At 53.6% G+C, this 25221-nt stretch overlaps 1 protein-coding gene and 1 pseudogene across 4 annotated transcripts in view; both read left to right on the top strand.

Moving 5' to 3' along the window:
• Positions 1–25221, top strand: part of LMF1 (lipase maturation factor 1) — a 96039-nt gene that overhangs the window by 35005 nt on the left and 35813 nt on the right. For all 4 annotated transcript variants that reach the window (XM_035021865.1, XM_035021867.1, XM_035021866.1 and 1 more), the window contains exon 4: positions 12598–12746. In XM_035021865.1, the coding sequence (XP_034877756.1) occupies positions 12598–12746 (149 nt within the window). The remainder of the gene's footprint in view (positions 1–12597; positions 12747–25221) is intronic.
• Positions 13822–23453, top strand: LOC118021681 (annotated as a pseudogene).

The following is a 25221-nucleotide window of genomic DNA, read 5'->3' as shown; positions in this document are numbered from 1 at the left end:
TAGAAGGAGACCATGCTCCCAAAAGGCTTTGAGGAGCCCAGGTGGGGACAGGGAGGGCAGGAGAGGGGAGCCAGCAATGCTTTGGCTGAGGGGTGTTGTGAGGCCCACTGCCAGCCAGGTGTCTTTGGCTTGGTGAAAAGTCACTTCCTTTCCTGGGACTGGGGGCTTCATGGTGTTTATGGCTAGAAGTGGGATATGGATGGCGTTCAGGGGCCTGTTCTGAGTGTGGGGGCTGTGGGGGGCCTGCGCGTGCTGGGGGTTTGGGAGGAGTGGAGGTCTTCAGAGGTCGGCAGGGTGTCGAGACTGGGAACGGACTCTGGGATTTGTCTCTCCTGTCGGCCGGTCCGGTCCGAGGTTGTCCTGTGCTCTGCCTTGCTGCCTAAACTCTCCCCCAACCCCTGATGGTACGTGGAGAGAGCCCCCCCCCTCCCCGTGGGGGGGGGGGAGGGCCCCCCCCCCGGGGGGGGGGGGGGGGGGGGCCCCCCCCCCCCCCGTGGTGCGTGGAGAGAGCTGAGGGTTGGAAGAGCGGTCATCTAGGAAGCAGCATCTGGATTAGGGAGGGAGGGGCTGATAAGGCAGGGAGATGGTCTCCTGGAGCCCCTGATGAAGCCCAGCTGTGGGCATGGGCGTGGGCGTGAGCCTGAGGAAAGGAGGGCACACAAAGTACTTTGTAATCAAGGTTATTTGATGCCGTGGGGTCTACAGAGGCAATCCACAGAACAGGGGCCGTGCATGGTGTGGCCCTTGGTGCTTCGTCAGGCCTGGTGAGTTTACCACCCTCCTGCCCACTCGCTCTGTGCTATGTCTCAGATTTTGTGTTTTTTGATGGCAAGAAACCACCTTCCATCTGAGTAAGAGCTGTGTGATCTGCCTCAAGAAAGGCCCAGGGCAGGGGGATGAAAGCAATGACTCAGGAAACAGGAAGCTGTGATTCTCACCATGCCAAGTGGCTCTCCAGGCCTCAGAAGCTTCTGGACTCCCCACGGTTCGGCCCCTTCCTAAATTCTAAGCATGTATGTAGTTCTGTTGACTCACGTGAAGGTCCTGCCTCAGTGCGGTGCCAGGCTCTCACTTGGTGTCTGGGCCCAGCCTGCCTCGGCACAGTGCCCGTTCATACAGGGCAGCAGGGTAAGCGCTGGCCATTTAGAACAGACATCCTCATGCAGCTCTCGCTGGGGAAGGCTCGCCCCCACCATTCAGTCACTTGGCTTCAAGACCCGGATCAAGACAGTTGGCTCAGTGTCCGTAAATGGACAATCTCTCCCCTTTTTTCCCTTTTGATGGTGCCAAAATCAGCAATTACAGTCATAATCCCCAATGAAAATAGTAACGGGGGCAGAGCCTGGGGTGGGTGTGAGCGGCAGGGGCTTTGCATGTGCACATGTGAGCTCTTTGGTTTGGGAGCAGGACGCCCCCTCTTATGTGGTCACTGAACGGGAGCAGAACCCTCAGTCTTCTTAGAGAACGTGGCTGCTGTGCACCGGGACCCTGGGTCCTCCCTCCCCTTCCCTCAGGCCCTGCATGCCTGGTGTGTGCGGGATGAGCAGTGTCCCTGGCAGTGATGAGTGCGGAGCTCGAGGCTCTGCTCGGTTCTGGCTTCCATGTCAGGGGGCCCCGGGCGGCGCTCTCAATCTCCTTTTTGGGGGAAAAAATTGTTTTTAGAGTTACACCTGAATAGCTTGGCTAGACTCACCATGCTCCCAGAGACCCTGGCTTTCAGCTGCTCTTCTGGTTTCCTCTTCTGGAAAATGCACGCTCATTCTGCTGGCGTTTTTTAAAACCTTGTGTGTCTCTCTATAAAGTTTAATGGTTTTCTTTACAAAGCTTTTAAATATCTTTTTATTTTTTTAAATATTTTAAATATCTTTTTAAAAGACTTATTCCCATGCTCACTGTAAGATTGGCTTCTAGGACAAATGGCAATTTAAAACATTGCCTTTCACAGTTTGTTAGCATTTGTGAACATGCTGGCAGTCAGTTCTAGATGTCCCAGCAGATGGGAGAATTTCTTGCTTATTTTTCTTTAACTTTTGACTACAAGAACTTTGCAGCACACGCCGTCTCAGGGTGTCCCTGTTAACAGGCAGTGGTCCAGTCTTGGGCTGACTGACTCCCTGTCTGCCATGCTGGGTGCGGGAGACCCGCTTCCTGGTGCACTGCGCAAGATGGCACCTTTTATTTTATTTATTTATTTATTTATTTATTTATTTATTTATTTATTTATTTATTTAGATTTTATTTATTTATTTGAGACAGAGAGAATGAGAGAGAGAGAGCACATGAGAGGGGGGAGGGTCAGAGGCAGAAGCAGGCTCCCGGCCGAGCAGGGAGCCTGATGCGGGACTCGATCCGGGGACTCCAGGATCATGACCTGAGCCAAAGGCAGTCGCTTAACCAACTGAGCCACCCAGGCGCCCAAGATGGCACCTTTTATAGCAGCACTTAGAAAACATCGTGGGGGTTCTAGCAGGTTCCGGTGTTGCTGGCCGCCTCGTACGGCTTCTCCACAGTTGCTGTGTCCGAATGAGGCCTCGGATATGTTCCTGTGGCCGCTTGCGGCCTCCCCGGCTGCCCCCCATGCTCCCAGACAGGGTTCTGTAGCAGAACGGCTCGTCCGGAATGGAGCTGGCCACCTCCAGCCCTGGTGTCCCCTGCCTGTCGCTGGTGGGCTAGCCACCGGGCTCCAGGCGGCATCAGAGAAGGCCTGGCGTTTGGCAGGGATGCGTCATGGATGCTGGGACTTCTGTTGCTGTCGGTCAGAAAGCACAGGCTGCCTTTCCCCGCTCTCTGCAGTGGTGAGATTGCTGAGGGACCAGCTGTTACCAGCCTGATCCATCCATTAGAAAGTTCTCTGTCGGGCGCCTGGGTGGCTCAGTCGGTTGAGCAACTGCCTTCGGCTCAGGTCATGATCCTGGAGTCCCGGGATCGAGTCCCGCATCGGGCTCCCTGCTCGGCGGGGAGTCTGCTTCTCCCTCTGACCCTCCCCCCTCTCATGCTCTATCTCATTCTCTCTCTCAAATAAATAAAATCTTTAAAAAAAAAGTTCTCTGTCAGCAGCACCAAGGCCCTGGCCGTGGCCTTGGCGAGTGCCTGGACTCACCCCCCAGGGCCCGCCCAGAGCACACGCTCTCATTCTGTCACTCTGTTCGCATTTATCTGGGATTTTTTTTTAATCGAAGCAACTTTACTTCAACTATTTGGTTGTGTGAAATCTAGCTTCTCTGGAAAACTCAAGATCGAACACTTAATCTTTGTCTTGTCAACTTTCAGAAGAATCACTTGGTCCCTAAGTGCCCTATAGGGTTCCTTCTAATGTCATTTGTGATTGCTGCCAGTGCCACTTGATAGTTGAGCTCATTTCCTGTAGATTTTTTTTTTTAACTTTCTGTGTAGGCAATCATATTTTTTTCTATGTCAAGTCTTAGAACTTTTCTTTTTCTTATTTTTACAGTGGCTAAGTGTTACATAGGACATTTTAAATCATATCATTATGAAAAATTTCAAACATACCAAAAAAGCTTAAAGGATTGTATAGTAAAAACCCATATATGGACCATCTAGCTTCTACAGTTTATAGTTTACTAGATTTTTTCCTTTATATAGTTAATCTCCTCATCTTTCTGTCCATCTGTCAATCCATCATCTACTTTGATGCATTTGAAAGTCAATGTCACATATCCACGTACTTGGCTCTGAATATTAACTTCAGCACGTAGGTCATTAACTAGAGCTTAGTGTGTGCTCAGGTTTTTTTCCCTCGACAGAGAATTCACAATGAGATGTGCAGATCATCAGTATATACTTTCAGAGTTTGACAAATGCATACACCTGTGTAACTTCCCATCAGGATGTAGAACATTCCCATCACTCCCATGTGTGTAAAGCTAGGACTCTGTTCTAAGGCTGGGTCTGTCTGCACCCGTGCTCTCTGCGAGGAGGGAAAGTTTGCTTCATGCCTGGCTTCTTGGCTCACTTTCCAGAAGTCCTGCTCAGTTGATACCTCTCTACAGACAGTGTGTCCTTCCATTTCCACACTAGGGATCCTTGATTTCGGTGGCCTGTGGGGAAGGGCCATTGTTAACTGTGAATGACAGCTGGAGGACTCAGCATGTCCGAAAAATGAAATCGAAATGGCCCAAATGAAAGCAGGTCTTAGATGGTTAATATTAGGGAACCTTCTTTTGCTTTCTCATGGGCTGCGGTGTTATTTGTAATCATGTGGAGTGTTTTTGCACCTCTTTATCGCTATTAATAGAAGGCACTAAAGTCACAATATTCCCACTTGCATTTATGTCCAAAAGAAAGTGGCTGTGTTTCTGGGTCCTTTGAAGCACAGTCTGTGGTGAACAGCGTTCTCTTCTGTGCTGCTCAGGCAGGCAGCCTGGTCTGTCCCGCTGATTGAGTTTGGTGCTTGTTCCTTTCACACTTGCGCAGGGATTGCTTGCATGCTCTGTTCCCTCTTTACATCTTTGATTGTCTCAACATCCCCTCTATGCAAGCATTTGGGTACCTTGCTGTTTGAAAGCATATGGATTTTTAGTTCTGCTCTCTGAACAGATAGTTGCATGAGGTGGAAGGATCTGTATTTGGTTCACTGTTTCCTCACCCCCATTGTCTCTGACAAGAAGTCAGCTGTCATTCATCCTGTCGTTTCTCCAAATGTAATGTCTTATTTTTCTCTGACTGCTTAGGAGGTTTTGTCTTTGGTTTATAGCAGTTTGACTATGTTGTGTCTCTGTGTGGCATTTTTGGGATGCTGTCTTGCTTACGATTCTCTGAGGTTCTTGAATCTGTAACTTACATCTTTTACCACATTTGAATAATTTTTGCCAGTATATTTTCAGGTTTTTTTCTGCCCATTTCTCTCCTCCTAGGATTCCAATTATGTATATTTGGACCTTTTGATGATGTTCCACGAGTTCCTGAGGGTCTGTTCTTTTGTTACTCAATCTTTTAAAAAAAAAATCTAGGGGCGCCTGGGTCACGATCTCAGGGTCATGAGATTGAGGGTCATCAGGCTCCGTGCTCAGTGGGGTCTGCTTGCCCCTCTCCCCCTCTGCCCCTTCCCAGCTCGTGCTCTAAAATCTTTTTTTTAAAAATCTCTGTTCTTGGGCGCCTGGGTGGCTCAGTCGGTTAAGCGACTGCCTTCAGCTCAGGTCATGATCCCAGGGTCCTGGGATCGAGTCCCGCATCAGGCTCCCTGCTCTGCGGGGAGCCTGCTTCTCCCTCTCCCACTCCCTCTGCTTGTGTTCCCTCTCTCGCTGTGTCTCTCTCTGTCAAATAAATAAATAGAATCTTTAAAAAAAAAAATCTCTGTTCTTCAGGTTGAATAACTTTAGTTGAACTATTTTCAGGTTCACTACCTTTTTGTTCTTTGTCCTCCCAATTGTTATTACATTCATCTAGTAAAATTTTAATTTCAGATATTTTCTTTTTCAGTTCTAGAATCTGTTTGGTTCTTCTCTTATAGTTCTGTTTCTCTGCCCAGTTTCCCTATCTGTTTATGCCTTATGGGCATGTTTTCCTTTACATCCTGAAGACATTTACTATGGATGCTTCACCATGTCTTCCTGAGCTTGCATTCTGGGTGCAGCATGAATGGAGAAGGGAAGTAAGTGAGATGTGCAGTCTGAGGCATGGTGAGTGTGTTGTTTGGTAGGTCATGCCGGGACAGACTGAGGCCCAGTTGTAAATGTTATGTCCAGAGAAGGCCTCCCTGAGAAGGTGGCATCTGAGCAGAGACTTGACCAAAGGGCCCCAGGAATGGGTACTGGGGACAGAGACCCAAGGTGGGCCTGAGCCTCCAGCAAGGGAGGAGAGCCCAGGGTGGAGTAAAGGGGTAGATGAGGCTGTAGGCGGGGTGCTGGTTAGCTTCACCCTCTCCCTGCAGGTCTCTGTGGGTCACTCATGTGGTGTTTTTCTATGATGATTCACGTCAACTGACTTGGCTGAAACCCCTCCTCCATTGTGCACTGATCCTTCCAAAAAAAACGTTTCTGGAAACTTCCCCTAATGGTATCAGGGATGTGGTGCCTGAGGACATCACTGGCCCTTCCCCTCACCGGACCACCACCCCAGAGTCCTTTGTGCATGCAACTTCTGAGCAATACTGGCTGCTGGCAGTGCCCATGGGGTCCTCGTTCTGTGACTGATGCCCGCCTCTCCTCTCCGTGGCCTCGTGGAATGTACATGCTGCCCAGAGTTGGGTCTGTGAGGTGTGCTGTGCCTTGGTGGCCTCCCGGCTTCCAGACCCAGAGCTGCCTGTCACTTCACTGGAGGGCCAGAAAGCACTCCCTTTAGAAGGGGAGTGAAGCTGGTCCTGACTTGTATGGGAAGGCAAGGAAGAACGCTGCTGTGCCCATGTAGTGACCCCCTGTGGAGACCGTGTATGTGGGGGGATGAGGCTGCAGTGCTGCCCTGACCTCTGACCTGGGTGCGTGCCGGTTGGAGAAGTGTGTGACTCCTTCCTAGTTCTCAGATGAGCTGACCCTCCCCATGATTTGCATGTTTATACAATAACTGGACACGGCAGCCTTGCACATCAGCCAGGCCCTGCCCTGCTTTGGTGACAAGGGTGTGCCCATCAGCAGCTTCAATGATGCCCAGAAACCATGTTCACTGAGTGTGTGGAAGATCTAGAAAAGCAGAGTGAAAATGGGTCATTCTCCAGAACTGTGTGGGATGAGGGTGACCCCACTTCCATCGGCACGGGGACCCAGTGTGCATGGATGCAAGAGCTCACTCCGCTGCAGTGCTGAAATGAGGCCCACTCCATGTAGGGCCCATGGACATAGGGTGTCTCTCAACAGACGTGCCTCCCAGGGTTGACGGAGAGCAGGGTCCAGACCTGTCCCTTGCACCCTGAGCTGGCCAGTGGGCACTCGGTGGCACAGGAGATCCAGAATATCCCTGCTGTGGCCGACGGCCCCGTGGACAGCACTGACCAGCACGTCTCAGCCTTCTGACAAGTTACTTTGAGACGGGCTTCGGTTAATTTTCATGCACAGGAAACAAAAAACAAAGAAATGGTAATGCATCATGCCCTTCAGCCTGATATATGTTAAATATTTGGAATGTATTAATCCTAAGAAATCTCTGTTGCTAGATTTAATTTCCGTTGACAGGAAGCATTTTCATATTTATCCAAAACTAGTAAAGCTAGCTAAGGTCATTGCTGTGAGTTTTGTTTTCGGGCTAGCTGGTGACACCTGCACAGATCTGAGCAACAGGGGACACCTGGGGCAAGGAAGTCTGGTTGCCATGGTAACTGAGTATTAACCAGCACCGTGACAAAGTGCCGTGGACGGAGGGTCGCTGTGTGGGTGTACAGGTTACACAGGTCACTTCCTGTTCCCTGCAGTGCCCAAGGACATCCTTACAACAGAGATTAACAATTTTCTAAACGATTCATAATTGGGAGCATGCAGTTTAAAATGATTTTATTTAAAGCATGAAATCTTTAGCCAACTCTTCCAAAAGTATCCACTTGCTAGAAAATTCACTCCTATTCACGATCTGATCGGACTTAAATTCTGCCTCTGAAATATGGAGTCCCCCCCAGCTTGCCTCTCCTTTCAGAAATCAGGCTTCGTCTCGTGGACTAACGGCAAGAACAGAGCCTCACGTGCCACGTTCCTCTACCCAGTTCAGGATGGTTCTGGAGGATTCCTGGGCAGATCCAGCTCTAGGCAGGGGGGGCCAGGGCTGGGGGGCAGGCAGGAGTGTGGCCCCATCTCTGGGGCGAGGCTGGCATCAGTACCGCCCAGCCCCTCAGGACAAAGGACTGTCCCCAGTCTGTCCCCTCAGGGCCAAGTCAGCTCTACAAGCCATTCTGGTGGCCAGAAGGGGTCGCCAAGGCCGAGCCCCTCAAACAGTGTCCTTCCCTGCAGACTCACACGTGTGACGCATCCTGGCTGTGGCTCGTTGCCACGGCGGGGGGGTGTTTGCAGCGGGTATAAGGTTTGCAGAGGGGTGAAAGGCGTTGACACCTGTGAGGGGCGCCGTCACTCCAGAACTGTGTCTGTGGCGCTCTCTCACCCTCGCGGCACAAAGGGTCCCTTGCGTTTCTATGGTGCATCAGTAAATGTGCACAGCAGACTGGCGGGCTGCTTCATAACTTCCCGCCCTGACATAGAACCTGGAAAGATGAAGAAAGCGACTTTGAAGAGCTTCGAGTGCTCTCCAGCTGCTGCTGGGAGCCCTGGGCGGCCGCGGGTGGGGCAGCCCCGCGCAGGAGTGACAGCCCGTCAGAGGGGAGGCATCTGTCTCCTTTTTCCCGGTTTCTAACCTGAAGCTAATGGGTTTCCTGCTCCTCCTCTGGATGGTGGCTGTCATTCTTGAAGGATCCATAGGTGCCACACTTCATTATTCTAGGTAGGTAGTGATTTTCCGGAAGGTGATGAGCCCTCGGTTGGTACCATCTTTCCAGAGCAGCCGTTTGCACAGCTTCTACCTTCAACGATGTTTTTCTCCTGGGTCAGAAGCGGCTGCATTTATGCCATGTGGACCTTGACTTGGGGCGACCTCCACAGAGGCCTGCTGTAGGCCTCCTGTCTGAGCTGCCCTGGCCCAGCAGGCCCCTCGCTGGCCAGAGCGTGTCTGCTTCCCGTCCCGAGCAGGCAGACCCCAGAGAGGCAGCCGGGGCCCCCCACCCCCGCACTGTTCGCCTCGAGGCGTCATGCCCTTGGGCCACCCCCCGTCACCAGGCACAGGTCAGGCCTCTTGGTGCTGGGTTCTCTGGATGTTTAGCAGAAGAGCATCTTCATTCTCCACGTGTCCCTAAGTAGGGAAGAAAGGTAAGCACCACCTGTACATTGGTTTTATTTAGAGAGCAGGTGCCCTGAGCTGAGCCAGAGGCACAAAAAGTGGGGCCGAGAGATTGAGGCCCTGTGCTTCTAAATGCGCTGAGGGTCCAAATTCAGCACGTTTTATGGGGTCTTTCCTCAGGCTTCCCCTGCAGCGGCCTGGCAGACACGGGCCATGTGTCACATGCCCTTCCGTTTTAAATGCTAGTTCAAAAGCACAAGCCAGGAGAGCGGCCCCCCTCTGACCACACGAGCTGCCCACAGGCTGCAGGGCTCTGGGCTGTGGCCACTGCCGACCTGGAGGACCTGGACAGTGGTGGCTGGCCCTGAGCTCTGGTCAGTGCTGTGTCGAGGTTCACTGTCCCATCTGCACCAGCTGGGGTGACCCTGCAGCCTCCCCAAGTGCGGCCTGTCCCCGGCCCCAATGCCTGTTGGGACATCGCTGAAGGCAGTGAGCACGCAGCTCCTCAGAAGGGCAAATGTCGCTTGGGAGCTGCCTGCCACCTGTTCCGGCGGTCACTGTCCAAGCGTCAGGGTCAAGAGTGCCGACCCCACATCCCTCAACTGGAGGACTCCCCCGCCCCACTTCACATGGAAGCCTCCCAAACGTGGCCTGTTCACCACTTGCCTACATAATTGGAAATAAGCCGGTGGCCACAGAAGTGACAGTCCAGAAACAGGCAGCTGCATGGACCTCAGGCTTCGTGGCTTCCTAGTGGATGTTAGCTAACCATCACCCCAAAGCCAGTGGCGGGACCAAACATCAGCAGCATCCCTGAGAAACATTCAGTGGGGCGGAGCCTTCTAGGGCCACCGTGGAAGTGAACATTTGTTTTTAAAGATTTTATTTATGGGGCGCCTGGGTGGCTCAGTCGTTAAGCGTCTGCCTTCGGCTCAGGTCATGATCCCAGGGTCCTGGGATCGAGCCCTACATCGGGCTCCCTGCTCAGCGGGAAGCCTGCTTCTCCCTCTCCCACTCCTCCTGCTTGTATTCTTGTTCTATCTCTCTCTCTCAAATAAATTAAAAAAAAAAAAAAGATTTTATTAGAGAGCCGGGGGAGGAAGAGAGGAAGAGACAGAAACACGGATCGCGGAGCCCAGCACAGGGCTTAATCCCACAACCGTGAGATCATAACCTGAGCCGAAGTCAAGAGTCAGATGCTCAACCAACTGAGCCACGCAGGCGCCCCCTGAAATTGAGTAGGCGTCTGCACACCCATGAAGGAGCCAGTTTGCTATCTCCCCTCCAGAAAAGGATCTGAGCACAGGTTGAAAAGGCCCAGGCGCCCTCCTAAGTGGGACTTCTAACTGGTAGGAGGCCGCGGTGGGATCGGCCAGTTGTGTTCAGGTCAGCGCTTGCAGTTGTGGGCTGCGGGAAGCCAGCCAGCGGTGCCCTGCGCATCCGTCTTCTGGGGACGCCCGCCCACCACACTGGAGGACAGTGGTGGTCCTGGTGCCGCAGCACAGCTGTTCCGACGATGTCGGCGAGTGCTCACAGCCCAGGGGCCAGCAGCCAGTGACACGGTGGCTCCAGCCAGATGGGTGGGGGGTCGGTGAGGGGCATAGGTGGCTCCGCTCTCCCCGAGCACCCCAGCAGGGTGAAGAAGGTTCCAGTAGGTTCACAGGAGGGTAGCTGACCCTCTGCGGGTCCATGTGAGTCCCTGAGGTGGTGCTGTGTCCCTTGCCCGCCCCATCACCTGCTTGCCGGCACTTAGATGGGTCTCTGGGCTCTGCCATTTGCACATCACTTTGATTGGTGTCACTCAAACTGCATATTAAAATTCCGCTCGTCACATCTGTGCAAAGTGATGTGGCAATTAGAGAAGGCGGGCCTGAGCTCTGGGGAATGCTCTGCACCCACGTGAGCATCTCAAAGTCTATGAGGGGTTTCCAGTGAGTGCAGGCAGGGCCAGCTCTGCACGTCAGGGCTGAGCGAGTGTCCCTGTGCCCGCAGTGTTCAGGGCGGATGCCCCACCTGCCTGTCTCTGCGGCTTGCCTGGTTCTGCCCAGAATGCCCCGCGCCTGCCGGCCCACCCGTGCTGCTGCCCCGTGGCCCAGGGCCTCCCGGCTCCGACACGTTCTCAGCGCGTGGGCAGAGGGACTGGATCGGGTGGTCAGTCTGAGAGGTTCTCGGTCAAAAAGTGGAGGTGTCCACAGAGAAGCACGCCGCAGTTACCAGTCACTTCCATGCTCTGTAGCACCCCTGAGGCATGAAGGCACATATTATAAAACACACCCCAAGTGAAATGAGTCCAAATTTGATGACAGTTATCACTCAAGATAAAACTAGAGAAACTGTCATATGAGGAACAAAGTCTGTTTTTTCCTGGTTGAGACAAGAAAGGGAGTTTGAAGTAAGTTGTAAAGCAAAGGTCTTGCATCGATGTGAACGAGAAGAGAAACTTGACCCAAGGTATGCAGTTGGTCTGCATCTGGAATCTCCAAAAACAGACTAACTGCTGATACCTCCTGTTTTTTTCCTTCTGGGAGTTTTGACAGAAGTCGGGCTTCCCAGCTCTGGCTCAGGACAGGTGGACGCGATGGGGCTGGCCTGAGCGCACGTGGGCATCCCACACACTGAGTCCCCACAGAGGGGTGCCACCAGGGCCCCCTTCCCGGCTGCAGCCCCCACCTCATATCCCCTCTCCTGAGGGCACCCCTCCCCAGCACCATCCAAGCTTCTTTCTGCTTCTGGAATCCTCCCTGGACGGATGCAGTGTGCAGGCTGGTGGCCCCAGCATCCCCAGCACAGGCGCACGTGGCTCAGCAGAGGCAGCGAGCCTCGGAGACGCCCCACTGGCCACCTCGCCCATCAGCCCTGGTGCCGGGCACCGCCTCACAACAAGCTGACCTCTCCCACAGAGGAGCTGATTGGAACTGGGGCTTCAGAAATCCCCAGAACACAAGAGAGGGTTCCCCCCATTTTATTATGAAAAATGTCAAACTACAGAAAGTTTCAAATAGGGGCACAGTGAAACCCATAAACCCACCACCAAGGTTGCACTAGGCGTCTGCTTCACCCCATCCCTCGTCCTAACCTTCTCTGCATCTCAAAGCAAGTTGCAGACCCCAAGAGCTGTCCATCCAGCCCTAAACACTTGGGTTTAGAACGCAGGTTTGTCTGTTGTCTGTTGTTTTGTTTTAGGAAGAAATTCACAAACCGTGCAATGCACAGATCTTCAGGTGCCTCTGATGAGTCTCGGCCCAGGCACCCCCTGTCCCTCACCCCCACTGGGTATCACCCTGGCATCCCTGGCAGCTGGGTTCCCATTTCTTTTTCCTCTATCAGTTTTGCTCATTCTAGAACCTTCTGTGAATGAAACCATAGTGCGTGGACCCTTGTGTAAAGCATCTTTGATGCTGATAAAGTTTTTGATCAGAATGAGATTCAAGGGAACACGTGCAGCATGCAGAAAGGCCGAGTGCCAGTAGCCTGAAGCCTGTTTCAGGTCCCAGCTCCGGGAGTGTCTGTGAGAACACGGAGCCCTCGTCGCTGCCGTGCGTGTACTGCTCACTGCATTTCTCAGCGGGGCTCCCAGCGCGCACCCTGACCTCCTGCGGTGGAGCTGCAGCCCCTGACACCTGGCCCTGCGTCTCCCTCTGGCTTCCTCCTCACCGAGTGCAGACCGGGGCCGGAGTCCGCTCTGTGTTCAGCCTTCATGTCAGGTCGTCACACCACCTGTCCTAGTTTAGGGACCATTTAAGTTCAATGGAGTTTGGTGGAACTGCTTCTTTGGAGAATGTCCGGCTGTTGCTAACACGGCCCTTTGTGTTCTTACTGTCATCATTCCAGGATGGGAGTCCCAGCTTCTGGAAACAGGATTCCTGGGGATCTTCCTGTGCCCTCTTTGGACTCTGTCTCGATTGCCCACGGGGACGCCCCCGTCCCAGATCGTTCTGTGGGGCTTTCGGTGGCTGATTTTCAGAATCATGCTTGGAGCGGTAAGTAGAACTTTTATTTGCTATGTTTCAGGGAAATGCATTGCAAAGGAGCCACCCCTTGCTGCCCTGTTGGCTGGGCTGTGCCTGCCGGGCCCCTCCTGCTGCTTTCTGAGTTCTGTGGCCTGTTTTTGCGCCCCTGAAACGCCCCTGGCCCTCCAGCTCTTTGCACAAGCACTTTCTGTGGGACGCATCATGACTCTGAGCCCGTTCCATGAAGAGACTCACAGGAAAAGCCCCTCGGCAGCTGCACCTTTCTCCACCAGCCCTCCTGGTGGTTTCTGGAACATAGGAAATGTTTTGCGTGGCTTAAATCAGCAAGGGCAGGAACAGGTCAAGAAGTGTTACAGGATTTTTGTCCCTTCAGTGCCCGTGGTTCTTGGTCACGTCGCTTCGAAGAACAAAGAGGTGGACCAGACGAAGAGTGGTGGGCAGCAAAGCGAAGTTATTGAGCAAAAGTAGAAAGCTGCCGGAGGGGAGGGGACTGGGGACTGAGAGGGTTGCCCTCTGAACTTCCAATGAAGGGGTTTTTATAAACTCTTTCGAGGAACTATCTTAAGCATCCTGAGATTGGGCCCCTGTGGATTGGCCGCTAAAGTGTGCCAGTTGGGGCTTTGATCATGCACCCATCTCCCTATCAGGTTTTGTTCACATGTTGGTGGTCTTATGACCTGACATTTGGAGGTGAAGTGATAGTGACCAATGTTTTAAATCAGCAAGGGCAGGAACAGGTCAGGAAGTGTTACAGGATTTTTGTCCCTTCAGTGCCCGTGGTTCTTGGTCAAGATGTCCTGCAGAGCCTGCTAGACAGGATACTTTCGTGGTCTCGTGTGAGCTGTAAAACAGGATGCTAGTGCGGTTTTGTCTTAGCTGTCCCGGCTTTTTTGCTTTCTTGTTGGGGACCCTGGCCCTGACTATGTAAGTGTCCAGTTAACTCCTAACAGAAAGGCATACAGGCCCGTGAGTCTCACCCCAGAGAAGCCACGCCAACTTCCTTCTTTTTCTCTGCCTGCTGTGTCCTCTCTGCAGACGCCTCGCTTGCTGGCTTCGGGGAGTGTCTCCTAAAGGCCAGGTGAGTCGGCGGCTCCCTGCACCCCGGCGCAGCTGGTCGGCGCCAGGTGTTCTCCCGGCTCACGCCCTCTCACCAGGCCCTAGAACCCAGGGTTCCCCCACCGCCAGCTTCCACGGGGCCCTTGCAGGTACTCATCTGTTTCCATCGCCACCTACCATCATCTTCAAAGTTTTCAGAGACACTCTCTGAATCTTAAAATCAGGAATGACATGCTTCCTCTTGACCTCCAACTAACTAGGCACAGAACTTGGCAAGTTGTGTTCACGGTCTCTTTCACTTTTCTCCTTTTGTTAGTAAGATCTGGGGTTTTATCCTGGTCACTAGCTTCTTTTGTACTGGACACCTTGTCATTCAGGTATGTGAACTCTCCCTGGGGGCAGGGGCCAGCACGAGCTCACAGAGAGCTTGCTTCTGCCACACCCGGTCCCCTCCAATCCACATGGCCTGCAGTCTCCCCTGTCCCCTGCAACCCGACGCTGGCTGGCTGTGTGCCCTGCGTCCCCGGCAGGCCCAGGCAGTTCTCCGGGAAGCCGCTCTTCCCTGCTGTGTAATTAGTGAGTACTGTGTGGTGGACTCCTGTGGGATTATGTGGCTGCCCTCGTCAGACGTTCGTACATGGAGTGTGTCCCGCCTTCCCCTCCGCTCTGCCCAGTGCCAGTATACCCCTCTGTGGCTGCCATTCATCTGATGCCCTTGTTCCCCATGTCCGTCTGGCCAGTGGGAGCCTGGCTTGTTGCTGCATTGCCCTCAGATCCTGAGCAGAGCCAGCTCTTAGCTGGCGATGGGTGGTCCTTGAGCAGCACAGGAGTCCCGTGGGTACATACCGCCCAGCTCCTTTCATACTGCCAGGAGCCCACGCTTATGCGTTTCAGACACCCTTCTGGATGCTGAAGCAGCGTCATCCTGGTGTGATGACCACCTGCTGTTCGGTTAATGCTGCATCTGAGGCTCTCTGGCCGGGACCTCCGGGGGCACTGGAAGCGGCTGGAGTACAGAAGGTGGGCGCTCCGCCTGGGATGTGGGCACCAGCACGGGAAGCCCCAGGAGCACGCATCTGGCCCTGGTGTGGCCGGCAAGGTGCCCGGCCCTGGGCAGGTGCAGGTGGTTGGAGCAGCCGTGTGGACTTAGCACGTGTCTGGACTTCACCTCAGAGGGCACATTCTCCAGACTCCGCATCCACGTAGCAAGAAAGACAGGAGTCCTGATCTTCACCATTCCTCTTCCTCAAACACTGAAGTTATTAGCTGTGTCTGGTCACGTTAGTACCAGGCTGTGGTTCCATGTCCGTCTGTGACTTCACTTTGGATTTTCTGTCCTCGGCTACATTTAGAAATCATAACGTGCGCAGTGTTCCCACCACTCCCTGGGGACCCGCCTGGGACAGCAGGTTCGTCGGGTAGAGTGGAAAGGGCCCCCACGGAGCGCAGCCAGCGTAGGGGATCTGGGCGGCAGCGCTGTCAGGCTGCCACGTGTCAGGCTTGTGACGCCAGGAGGTGAGCGGCCCCCACGGTGCCTGACAGCACTGCCGAGCACCTTTCATGGCATTTTGATGGACTGTTCGCACCAGCTGGATAAAAATTATCAGGTGCACTAAAAGGTGTAATTACTCGATTCTGTCTGTGTGTTGGATGCTGCTCACCCTCCTTCGCTGGAAAGCAGGAAGGCAGAGCGGGCTTGGTCAAGGAGAGCGGCAGCTACACAGTGCCTGTCACCTCCGCACGGACTCAGAAGCTGCGGTGTCTGTGTTTTCTGCAGCGTCTCCAGTGTGCTGAGAGGCTGGGGGCTCTTCCAGGGCTGTGCACCCACTGCCTCCGTGCTCCTGCGGTGGGTCAGTGTGGCCTCCCTGTCCCCAGGGCTCCTACGTGTTCATGCTGCGCCGGGCCGTGAAGGAGTGGTGGCAGCGGGCTGCCCTGCACTCCGTGAATAGCTGGAAACTGGACCCAGTGCGCTGTGCAGCCCCCGTCACACTGGACAGCAGACAGTGGGGCTTGGGGGGAAACACGGCAGGTGCCTGGCTGTCTGCTCTGCGCCTCGCATCCTGCTGGAATTCGGGGGGCAAGGTACCAAGAGGAGGGCCCCGGGCACAGAAGGAGCCCCGAGGAGGACACGGCACCCCTGCTGTTGCGGACCTGCCCCAACACAGAGCTCTGATCTAATCGTGAGAAACGAACACCACGCAAACCCCTACTGAAGGACATTCTTCAAATTTACTGACCAATATTCTCCAGGACCAAAGCCATGGAGTGCAGTTAAAGACTGAGGCCCGGTCTGCCCAGGGAACACAGCCATTAGATGTGGAGCCCTGGGCCATCCTGGCACAGGAGGAGGACGTCCATGGGAAAACTGGTGAGATCGGGTGCGGTAGGTAAGGTAGGTTCGCGGTGTGGACCTGAGCATGACAGGTGCGCGGGGCTCCGCGCTGTGTGTACAGCTTTCCCAGGTGCTGGGATGTTTTTACAATACAAAGTTAAACCCCTTCATACTTGGCATGTATAAAGGAGGCAGTTAGAGGAGATGGTGCAGTTCTTTCAGATGTGAATTACCAGCACTGACAGAAGAAACAGAAAATCTGATAAGTTTTAGGAATTGAGCACCTTTCCAACTGAGAAAACCCCAGGCCCAGAAATCCTCACTGATGAGCAGTTTTATAAACATTTACGGAAGGAACAGTGTGAACCCTGCACACACGGATCCTAAAAACAGAGAGGAAAGCCTTTCCAGCTCATGTTTCTGAGACCAGGGAGGACAAGGACGTTTCAAGAAAAGAACATTCTAGAGCACTATTCTTCAAGAGCACCAACAACTTCTTGAACTATTAGCAAACGAAGCCCACAGCACCTGAGCGGCATGAGGCATTTAAACCGAGTGGGCTTTGCCCAGGATGCAGGACTGAGTGGACAGAAATGAACCGATGCAGTTCAGTGAATTACCGGATACAGGGGAGAGCTAAAATGCTGCGATCATCTTAACTAATGGAGGGAAAGCATGTGTTAACTGGTTCACAGTTAACGAAACATCTTGTGGCACACAAGGAACAGGAGGCTTCTTCAAGCTGATACATAAACCACCCACGTCTACACCGTTCTTACCTGCAGGGGACTGCACATTTCTGCCACGAGGTGGGGAGCACGCAGGGGCATCCACCTTCATCACATCTGCTTGACATTGTGCTGGAGATCATGGCTTGTGCAGAAAAGCAAGAGAAAGTAACAAAAGCCCTGAACATGGGAAGAAGTAAAAGCACCTGTCTTCAAGGTGAGGAGATCACGTATGTGGAGGGTCACAGGGTCCTCAGGAGGAATGCATGCAGTTACCCAGGGCCAGGAGTCAACAGACCATGCACAGAAATCCATGCTATTTCCAGATGCTAGCGAAAGCTGTCAGAAAATGAAATGTTAGGCAGTCGCAGTCGTGCTCTCCCGAGTTCCTGTGTCCCTGGCCACACCGCCCAGATGGCCTCTCAGAACCACGACCCAGCCGCCGCCGGCAGAGGAGCCAGGCCCAGCGGGGGTGCCACCCGGGCCCCGTGGACAAGAGGCTACGGCAGGAGCCAGTGCCCTCATGCTGTCTTATGACAGAGGAATCTCTGCCTTCCCTCAGTCAGACCTTTCCAAATGGGTGGGGGCCACCATGGAGATCTGAGGTAGAAGCTCTCCCCGGGACTCCCCAGTGGTTCCCTACAACGCACCCACACCCTGCTACCACCCCAGCACAGACTCCCGGGGTAACATCTGCCCAGGCACCCTGAAGGACAAGGGGTCCGCCCAGGGTGACGTCAGGGCCATCCCGGTGTCCATCCAGAGCCTGCGAAGAGAAACCAACACTGAAGGCCCTTTGCACACACATGCTGCCGAGCTCTGGAAAAACCCACAGCCTTTAAGAAGTATCTGCAAAAAGCCTCAAAGCAGGTCTCCAGCCAGGAACCCTGACTGGGGAGCCCCTCTCCTTGTGTTGTCTTTTTATCTTCTCCTTCAATGATCTGTTCTTTCCTTCATTTCTGAGACTCTTTATCTTAATCTGAGGGATCATTTTTGTTTTATGTTTCTTAAATTAAGTCTCGGTTGAGCCCTTGTGATGAATATATTAAATACATACGCTGGGGTTTTTTTTAACAAAATTTTAACTACATCAATAACATCCATAATTAGGAAATTCTAACAGAAGTCTGATGCTCTGTACCCTAGGAGCTACCAGACATTGCTGAGAGAAACTAGGCAGTCTTCAGTAGACAGATATGCACATGTGGGTCAGAAGTTCCAGAACTGCTCACTGCCCAGCTGTCCCCAAACCCGTCAGAGGATTTCATGCAACCCAGACGTAATCCTAGAAGGATTTTCTTTTTAGAAGTTGGTGAACTGACTTAGATTTGTATGGAAACACCATGGGCCTAGAATAGCCAGAAAAATCTCGAATAAGAATAAGTTGTAGGAGACTCATCCCTTGTTCCAGGATTTCCCAGAAGTCATGGTCAGTGAGACTGGGCGGTGGGGACATGAGGACCGACAGCTGAAACGGCACAGTCCATGTGTCTGAAAATAGTCCCACACTGAAATCACCGTCCCATTAGTTTTGACAATTGACCAAGTCCGTCCAGCTGAGAAAGATCGGCGTCTTTGACGTGGTGCGCCGGGCGTCTGGTTCTCTGTAGAGAGTGAGCGAGCCGCAGCCTCTGCCCCTGACAGAGAGCTTGGGGTGGGTCCGTAAAGAACACATACAGCCCAGTAACAAAGAAAAGGGGAAGATTTTAGCAGATACTGCACAAAGAAAGACCTGCAAATGGCTGTTTCAAGCACTTGAAAAACTGCTCAGCTTCACTGGCCCTCAGGGAAACTAGATGCCACTGTTCTGCAGGTGCCCACAGGAAGAGCTGAACTTACAGATGGCAAGTGTCCTGGCTTGGGCTGCACAAAATACTGCAGGCCGAGCGGTTTGAACAGTGCTGACTTCCTCGTGGTTCTGGAGGCTGGCAGTCGAAGACCCATGTTCCGGGGCCTTCCGTCCCCGCTGGGGACTCTTCCTGATTCATGGACACCCATCCTCTTGCCGTGTCCTCTGCTGGTGGAGAAAAGCCCCCATGTCTCGACTGCGTGTGCCAATCCTGTCAGGTCAGGACCCCATCCTTACAGCCTCATTGACGCTTAACCATTTCCTCAGTCTAAATATGGCCACACTGGGGGCCGGGGCTTCAACCTACAGATTTGGGAGGACGCAGATGTCGGGCCCTTGGCAGCAGGGGTGTGAGCAAGAGGAACTGCCCTGCACTGCTCTCCTGTGGGCGTGAGAAATGGCCTGAGTGTGTGGGAGCAGTTGAGGCACTTACCTACGAAGTCGCCTCCTCCACCCTGTTGGTGTTTCCGCTCCTTATGACTGGCCCAGGGGAGCTGGAAATGTGCTCACGAAAGCCCCGCCCCGGCACCAGGAACTGGAAACCAACCACAGCCCATCACAGAAGGATGGGTACCAACCCATGCTAACTCCCCGGGATGGAAAGCACTCAGCAGGGCAGAGGAATGAGGACTGACACGCAGGTGTCGTGCTGGGGGAGAGAAGTCAGATGCATGGTACGGGTCCTTGCGCAGGGCCTTCCAGAACGGCAGAGCCAGCACGCGGCCACGGCCGTGGAGAAGCTTTCCCCTCCAGGATTCGAGGTGGGGACTCACTGGGAGGCAAGGAGGAACTTTGGGGCCACCGGAATGTCTCCTGTGCTGATGGGGTGAGGGTCTGCAGGCATGCGTGTGCACAAAAGCTCCTCAGCCCCAGGCTTCCCGGCAAGACATAAATCATTTTTGAAACCTAACAAGAGGTGAACAGCCGGGGGAAGCCTCGGGGGGGGGATGGCTGGTCGGCTCCCACGTAGAGCAGAGACATCTGTCTTTGTGGGCAGGGCTGGAGACTGACAAACCGGCAGGTTTTCCTTGGTGTGCCTCCATTGAGCACCAGAGAAAAACCATGTGCCTTCCAGCCCTGGAAAGACCATCAGCCCAGCCGGAAGCTTCAGCTCGAGACAGGACCACAGGATCCAGCTTCCTGGCCAACTCTCTGCGCCAACTGCAGGCATGGGTGGTATGGGGTGGGATGTCCCGCTTCGTCTCCTAGCTTTGGCGCCCACTGATGGAGAGGTTACATGATGACCTGAGCCGTCACCCTACTGTTGACGTGTTATGGATTCTGGCGGCTCCCTCGTGCAGCTGCGAGCCAGCCTGCTGGGGGCTTCTCCAGTGACCAGGGCTCCCCACTTCAGGCTGCTGAGATGGCGAGCAACCGGGTGATGCAGGTGACCCCACTGGACTTCCCTCCTCGGGGCAAAGGCACAGGTCTGCTTAGCATGTTCACCTGTGCCCTCCCACTGGAATGGGGCAAATGCACACCAGATGCTTCTCTGGAATGTTTCTTGCATGTTCCAGCTCAATTTTCTCTTTTAAACGCATGGATTTCAACCATATTAGTGTGGAGAATCTTTTTCATTTGCAGAAAATGGCAAAGAGCGTGGGTGTCTGAGTCACTGTATTTAAGATAATAGTTTGCCCTTAATTATGCTTTAAAAAGGTTTTCGCTTCACTCTCAACTCTCTGCTTTTGTCAAGACAGAAATATGTACGTGTGTTTGTAGCTCCATTGGGACTGGCCGGTTTCGTCCCGGAGCAGGTTAGGATGTCCGCAGCTGGTCTCCGAAGCCCGACCCTTTGCGTCTGGTGCCTCCGCGTGCCAAGTCGGACCAGGCAGCGGGTTTCCCACGTGGCTTCAGAGCCACAGCTGTCCTGGACAGCTCCTGGGCCGGCCCGGCGCCCTGTGCTGTGCCGAGGGCTGAGACCCCAGTTGCTGAAGTCCTGGGAAGTGAGGCTGTGTCCGTGTTGCCAGGGATTTGCGGGAGCTGGACAGCACCGAGGGGAGGCAGGACGTGGTTGCCATCTGGACAACCAGGCCGCACCTTCTTTGTGCCCCTCTGTCCCTGGGCTCCCGTCTGGGTGCACACGTGGCCTGGGTTCGCAGGCCGCAGGCAGGCCAAGGCACTTGGCTGCTCCTCGCGTGAGAACCTTGTGGCAGGATTGCACAGGAAGGAAGAGTGTGTGTAGACCGGGCCGCGGCACATGAGAAGACCCGCGCCGCAGCTCGGTCGGACTAGGGAGAGTGGCCGTTGGGAGTCAGCGCTGTTAGGCTGCCCTTCTGGGGGCGCAGCAGCTTTTGTCTGCTTGCGCTTAGTTAGCGTGGCTTTCACCTTTCTGCAATATACTCTGCAGTTCTTCCAACATGGTGTACTACACTTCTACTGATTGTAAGTTATTTTTACTATTCCTTCACATGATATGAGCTAAGAATTGATACCCTGGGATCAGCCGGGTGGCTCAGGCTGTTAGTGTCTGACTCTTGGTTTCAGCTCAGGTCATGATCTTGGGGTCATGAGATCGAGCCCCACGTCGGGCTCTGCACTCAGCAGGGAGTCGGCTTGAGATTCTCTCTCTCTCCCTCTTTGCCCCTCCACTCCTCAAAAAAAAATTAATACCCTAAATTCTTATGGACCAAATCGCAGCTGCAATGAGCCATTTTCATCCTAAGCTGTGTATTTTGCTGTGACCGGAGCAGGTCACTTGCATGTGCAGTGAATGGAAGGTGCAACACGAAGGGGAGGGCAAGCGCCAGAGCCCCCAGGCACCTCTCAGAAGCTGACACGGCATGAACTTTCCTGTTCCATACGTCTAGGTGACCCCCAAGTGACTGCAGTGAAGAGATGCCAGTGTGTGTTTCCCATGTGGCTTCATCAGCAGGGGTGTGACTGCTGAGCATCCATGCCGCTTATGCTCGTGGCTGTAGTACCCGCAGTGGGGCCCTTCCGATGCTCGTGTGCAGACTGTCCTGTTACCACAAGAGAAAAAGGCCGTATCTGAGATGTAGAAAAGCGAGGCCTGTGGACCTACATTTTCCAGGTCCGTATTCAGCAGGGCCAGGAGCCATGGCCGGGCTGCCATCGTCAGCACTGGGAGAAGACGCTGTCCTCAGACCACAGGCGGTTGCGTCTAAGGCCCTTGCTGTAAGAGTCAGCTGTCTGAAACGTGACAGCTTGGCTAAAATGGACACATTCCTTCACAAATGCAGCTTCCCAAAACGGAGGAGGAAACAGGAAACCTAAATAGCTCCATGTCTGTTAAATACATTGAATTTGTAATCAAAACCCCTTCCAGAGAGAAAGGTATAGGCCCAGATTGCTTCACCAGCGGAATCTACCAGATGCTTAAAAGGAGGGAACAGTAGTACTCCTACCCAGACTCTGTTGAAAAGCAGTGGAGGTAGGACCACTTCGCAGGTTGTGTTTTATGTGACTGTGAAACCAGACCTGTTCAGGTCATTATAGAAAGGAAAGAGACCAGCATCCCCCAGGAGCAAAGGCACAGAAACCCTTAGCCAAACATCAGCAAATCAAAAGGCACGGTCTATCTTAGGAATGCAAGGTTGGCTTAACATGTTTAAACCAATGAGTGCAACTCACCACAGTAATAGAAGAAAGCAGCAAATGGAAGACAAGCACATGATACAGTTCGACACCCACCTGTGATGGTGGGGGGACTTCTTCCGGGGACAGCATCTGAAACCCCGGCCAGCCCATCCTGACTGGTGGGGATTAGAGCGCTCACACCCAGCCAGACCAGGCCGGCGTGTGTTCCTGCCAGTAACTCTCAGCGCTGTGTTGTAAGTCTTGGTGCAGGAAGACCGGAAAAAGAGAAAGCATAAAGCTTGGCAGAAAAGTAATGATGCTGTTGTTCACACATGATTAGAGATGCATAAAACCTGGTGGAATCTGAAAAGCAGCTAGTGAAATGAATACATGAACTTCGCAAGGTTGCAGGACACAAGGTCACTGTGAAGCACACGTACTTTGTGCATGATGAAGGAATCATTACAAGAGATGATCTGGAAAATACCATCTGCAGCGGCCAAGAGAACCTCCAGTGCCTGGTAATGAGCCTGGTTACGGACGTCTAAGGTGCGGGTGTGGCAAGTGCAGAGCATCAGCGGCCTCAGCCTGGACCTGCCCCAGGCCTCACAGGTAGGAAGATGCTGTCGCTGCCACATCTGTTTCATCAAAGTGCGTGTGCAGATTCGAGGCCATTCCTGTCCCGCTCCTAGTGGGCTTTTTGGAGAAGTTAACGTGCTGACTATAAAGTGTACCCAGAAAAACAGAATTTTGAAAAAGAACAAAGCTGGGGGAGACACCTCCTGATTTTACAGCTTAATTTAAAACTGAAGTGTGGCATTGATCTAAGTTAGAGAAATGGACTACATCTCTCCTGTCAGCTCATACTCAACCAAGAGTCCCGAGTCAAGTCAGTGGAAAAAGGAAAGCCCCTCTTAGCGAACGGTGCTAAAGTGATGGGAAATCTGCAAGCGAGGACAATGAACTTGGGCACTGTTTCATCTGCACCAAACTCTACCACTGTGGACAGAAGTGCAGAAGCAACGCCGTCAAGTTCTAGAAGAACACTTGGGAGAACACCTCATGGAAGCACGCCCACACAGGTACGGTCAGCCCATTTCCAACCGAGGCACAAGGTCAAACACTGGGGCAGGCACAGGATTTGTTTTGCAAACATAAATGCCAGGAGAATAAAGGTTCCCAAAGATAACACACTTACATTGGGGTAAGCAAAGATTCTTTGACCGGGCACAAAAAAGCCATAACCATTAAAAAATTTTTTGCTAAACATACTTCATTGATATTAAAATTTCTGTTATCAAAACACAGCACTAAGAAAATGACTAGGCAAGGGCGCCTGGGTGGCTCAGTTGGTTAAGCGACTGCCTTCGGCTCAGGTCATGATCCTGGAGTCCCGGGATCGAGTTCCACATCGGGCTCCCTGCTCAGCGGGGGGTCTGCTTCTCCCTTTGACCCTCTTCCCTCTCGTGCTCTGTCTCTCATTCTCTTTCTCAAATAAATAAATAAAATCTTAAAAAAAAGAAAAAAGAAAATGACTAGGCGAGCCACAGACTGTGAAAAATATTTGCAGTGCACTGGCCGAACCAAAAACTAACATCTAGAACACAGAAACCGCAGTAGAAAGGCAAGCATTAAGCTCAAACACACTTGGAGGACGGAGATCTGAGGAGTCCACTGTGGGACCAGCACGTCCTGCTGGCGGGCACCCCGTGGGGCACAGCGCTGGTTTGGGGAGGGGATGCAGCCTCGCGAAGAGCGGTCGGCAGGCCCCACTAGGCGAGACTGCCCTGCAAGCCGGCCTCCCACTCCTGCGGGTTTGCCAGCAGAAAGGAGAGCCTGTGTCTGCACAGGGGCTTGCACGCACCTGCAAACCTGTTCACAACAGCCAGACCTGGAAACAACCAAGGTCCATCAGCATGGTGTAAAGGGCACGTCCGTACAAGGGGCCATCTGGGGTGGTCCAGGAGCAGACAGAGTTGGCACTGGCCGCAGCTGCCTCCTGGTGAGCGGGGCCTGAATAGCCTGGGAAGGGGTCCCAGAGAACGTTCTGTGGGATGGCGGCTGCATCCTGTTTGGGATGACGGGCATCTGATTGTGTGCAATTGTCAGGACACACTGAACTGAACACTTACAATGCGTGTGTTTTGTTTCATGTTAAGTTATAGCTCAACCTTTGATTAAGAGGGTGTCAGGGGTTTACGTTTTCCTCACGGCCCTTGCTGTGAGGTGCAGCCCGGTAAACTCCGCACACCTGGGGGTGGTAAGCAAGGCATAACAATGCAGCCACCCCAGGCCTGGGGGCCCCCCGCCCCAGAGAGCGAAGGCAGCTGCCCGACCACTGATGCCCAGTGGAAGCCGTGTGTGGGCACAGGGCCGGGAGTGAGCAGCGTGCTTCTCTTTACATCCTGACCTGCGCCCGTCTGTGCTGCTGCCGTCGAGCCTCTGGCGTGGCTGGCGGGGGGGGGGGTTGGGGGGTTGTGCAGCGAGTTTTCTGGATGTGTGCGGAGCACGGGACCCCCGGGTCTGCTCTGCAGCAGAGCTGTTTGCTGCCGCGGTGTCCAAGCCACTCCCTCATGAGACTCACACCACTTCTGTGGGAGGGAAGATTCCCGTTGCCTTGGAGGCCCAGTGGCTGCCTTGTGAGTGGACTGGAATTGCCCCGGAAGCAGTTTCCCTGTTCGTGTGCTCCCCTCCTATGTTGCTGAGGTGCTGCAGCCCCATGGAGGTCGGACCGTGGCCGGCACGGGGGCTCGGGAGAGGCGCTGCTAACCACCTCAGCCAATAGCTGCGGACCAGGGAGATAAGTCAGGGCCCCTCCTCGGAGTCAGATGCCGCCAGTAAAATTTTGTCAGACGTAATGAGGTAACTGTTGGAGTGAGTACAGTGCACCCCCGTGAAGGCCAACCCCGAGTGGGGGTCACCGGGTCCTTGCCATCCCATCCTGGGATCCCCATACAGGAGAGCACTTACTCCGAGCCG

The sequence above is a fragment of the Mirounga leonina genome, unplaced genomic scaffold (assembly GCF_011800145.1).
Source record: "Mirounga leonina isolate KUSES-001 unplaced genomic scaffold, KU_Mleo_1.0 Mir_175, whole genome shotgun sequence".
Classification (NCBI taxonomy): Eukaryota; Metazoa; Chordata; class Mammalia; order Carnivora; family Phocidae; genus Mirounga; species Mirounga leonina.
This window is presented reverse-complemented; position numbering and strand designations above follow the sequence as displayed.